General features: G+C 40.2%; 1 protein-coding gene across 4 annotated transcripts in view; it reads left to right on the top strand.

The window, feature by feature from the left end:
- Positions 1-2,909, top strand: part of Csnk1g1 (casein kinase 1 gamma 1) — a 122,669-nt gene that overhangs the window by 114,156 nt on the left and 5,604 nt on the right. For 2 of the 4 annotated variants that reach the window (XM_026779160.1, XM_026779159.1), the window contains one exon: positions 67-90. The exons of the other annotated variants lie outside the window; for them this stretch is intronic. In XM_026779160.1, the coding sequence (XP_026634961.1) occupies positions 67-90 (24 nt within the window). The remainder of the gene's footprint in view (positions 1-66; positions 91-2,909) is intronic. 4 annotated transcript variants of the gene reach the window in all.

Raw genomic sequence — 2,909 nt, 5'->3', positions numbered from 1 at the left:
TCTCTCTCTCTCTCTCTCTCTCTCTCTCTCTTCCTTTCTATGTTTTTCTCTTTATATATTCTGTAGCTGCCTGAAAATGCTCAACCTGTGGTGAGTCCCTCTCTCCAGTCCACATGCAAGGGGAGTGGACCTGACTATTCTGGGATTGGCAAAGCATTAGAAATACTAAACGAATTCCTTATGTCTTAGCCACCCAGACTGGGGAAATTAGGTCTACAAGGTGGGGTGGGGCAGGCCTGTACCCCCAAATCAATCTTTTCCTTCTTTTCTTACAATCCCACCTCATTTATCGCTGCACCCTTCTATCAGAAATGATCTCACAATATCCAAACTTACCTATTTTTTTTAAGATGAGTAAACTTCTTCTTCTAATTTTTTTTTCTCCCAAGTTATGAATAGTACTATCAGAAAGAGAGGGCCCAAGATTAGAAAGATAAAGTTTTAGATGTCTCAATAACCACAAAACAGTATTATCACCAGATAGTCAGTCTCACCTTTGGCAACTTGGTTTTTAATAGGAATAGTCTGTTTGGAGGAAATCCGTAAGTGCCTTGTTGGTTTCATTAGTTTTTCATCTATAGCAAGAGTCTCTAAAAAAGGAGAACTCCTTGAGGAAAAGATTAACACTTTGGTGTTGACTGGACATTGCTGGGTTTTTTGTTTGTTTGTTTGTTTGTTTGTTCCCCTTATTCTTTGATGAAAGAATAGTAGGCTAAGTAAGGGTTGACTTGGTTGACAGGGATATGGGAGCCTGTCTTTTCTTCCAGAAAAGGCGGCTTTAATACAGATGTGGACATACGGGAATGCGAAAGGAAAATCCCTGAAAGATTCATGTTGGTGGCAGTTTGTAACCCTCCCACACTGTACACATTAGGTTATATTCTATGCTATGATAATAGCCTGCTGGATTCTGATTACTTCGTTTTGAAAAATTCTCTTCAGTAATTGGATTGGGCCTTGATTTCTGATTATCTAAGCCAAATTGTCCAGGGGGTTTGCCTAGGAATAAATATGTTTTGAAGGTAACAGTGGGTTTTATGGCAATAGAATAGGGTTTCAAAGAGGACATTTGGTCTATTCATGTGTCTGTGTAATCTAATGCTGTCATGGTTTCTTTTTTTTCCTGTGAGGTGTCAATCACATGATCCCAATTGCAACTACTTTAGGTCTTACTATACTCACTCAACCTTGTGCGTAGAACTCAGGGACCTGGGATGGCCGGGAGGAACAGGGCAAGTGAAGGGAAGGCCCTGCCTGAGATGTAGGAAGCCGGTGCACGTGAAAGGACAAGGACAGAACAAGGACGGCTACAGATTTCTCACGCTATTCCCAATAGGCTGAGAGGGGAGGCATCACTGTGAATTCTCAAGGAAGACCTTTAGACACAGCAGGACTTGGGCCAGTTTAATGCAGAGGAGGAGAAAAGAGTGTGGTAAAGAAGAGAAACAGGAAAGTGCCAAGATGACATGGTACAGGATGATAGGAAGGAGTGATGGGTCAGGTAGGGAAAATCCTGGATCAGCTTGGGCTCTAACTTGTAAAGGATTTCTGGTCACTTAAAGGAGCAACTGAAAGGGGGAACCTAAGACCCAAAGGGAGTACTCTGTTCTGAGAGGAACATATCTGTATAGAGTTAGTCAGTGGACTTGGCCTCAAGTCCAGATCCTTTTGCTGGTGGTCACCATAGAAATCAAAGCCTTTAAGAACAGATTGTAAGGCCTCCTTCTTTGTTGGTGGAATTAAAAGCGTCTACTCCTGCTGAAGCCATATAGGGTTCTAAATGCAAAATATGACCGCTCTTCCTCTGAATGGCAGCTGCTACTCATGTGCTCTAGTGATTCAGCAGGAGTACATGCTAGTTCTGATGAACTGTCCAAGAGAATCCACTGGGCATTCAGGAATGGGCCCAGTGTTTCAGGTTTGTTTTTTGTTTTTGTTCTTGAGTGCTTTTCTTTGAAAACAAAAATCATCATCGTAGGGTCCTCCACACAGAAACTAAGAATAGAGGTTAATTTTAGAATTAGTAAAACCACTTAAAATCATAGTTGAAAGGAAAAGGGTAAGACTGACGAGCCAGTGAGATGGCTTGGCACTGACTGCACTTCCAGAGGTCCTGAGTTCAGTTCCCAAACTCACATGGAGGCTCATAACCATCTGTATGGGATCTGATGCCCTCTTCTGGAATAAAGGTGTACATGCAGATAGAGCACTCACATAAAATAAATAAGTCTTTTTTAAAAAAGACTTTTGAAATACTAGTTCTTCATAAGACTTGACTTGTCTACTAAATATTAAGTTCGGGCATTCAACCTGGCAAATGTCTGTTTCAGGGGCTGGAGAGATGGCTCGGTGGTTAAGGTACTGGCTGCCTTTCCAGAGAAGCAATTTCATTTCCTAGCACCCACATGGAATGCACCACTATCTGTAACTCCAGTCCCAAGGATCCAATGCCATATTATGACCAGGCACCCACATGATACATAAATATACATGTAGACAAAATGCCCATATACCTAAAATGAATAAAAAATTTTAAGAACAAATGTCCATTTCTAATACATGTGTATAGATTTTTTAAAATTCTTTCCCAATGTTTCCTTTAAGGACTATTAAAGCTATCAATCACTTTTATTTAAAATAATTTATACAGTTTCCAGATGTATATAACACTTTGGTTCACATCTATTAATAGTAATTATAAATGTTATTGATACACTCAGGGCTGATTGGGACACACACACACAAATATCTATGTATCTGTTTAAACAAGGTCTCTTGTAGACCAGGTTAACTTCAAACTTGATATGTAGCCAAGAATAACTCTGAACTCTTGACCCTTCTTCCAACCGTCAAACATTGGAATTACAGGCATATATTGCCATGGCCAGATTTTGAAGAAAATACTTTTT

This window comes from Microtus ochrogaster, chromosome 5, assembly GCF_000317375.1.
Source record: "Microtus ochrogaster isolate Prairie Vole_2 chromosome 5, MicOch1.0, whole genome shotgun sequence".
NCBI lineage: Eukaryota > Metazoa > Chordata > Mammalia > Rodentia > Cricetidae > Microtus > Microtus ochrogaster.
This window is presented reverse-complemented; position numbering and strand designations above follow the sequence as displayed.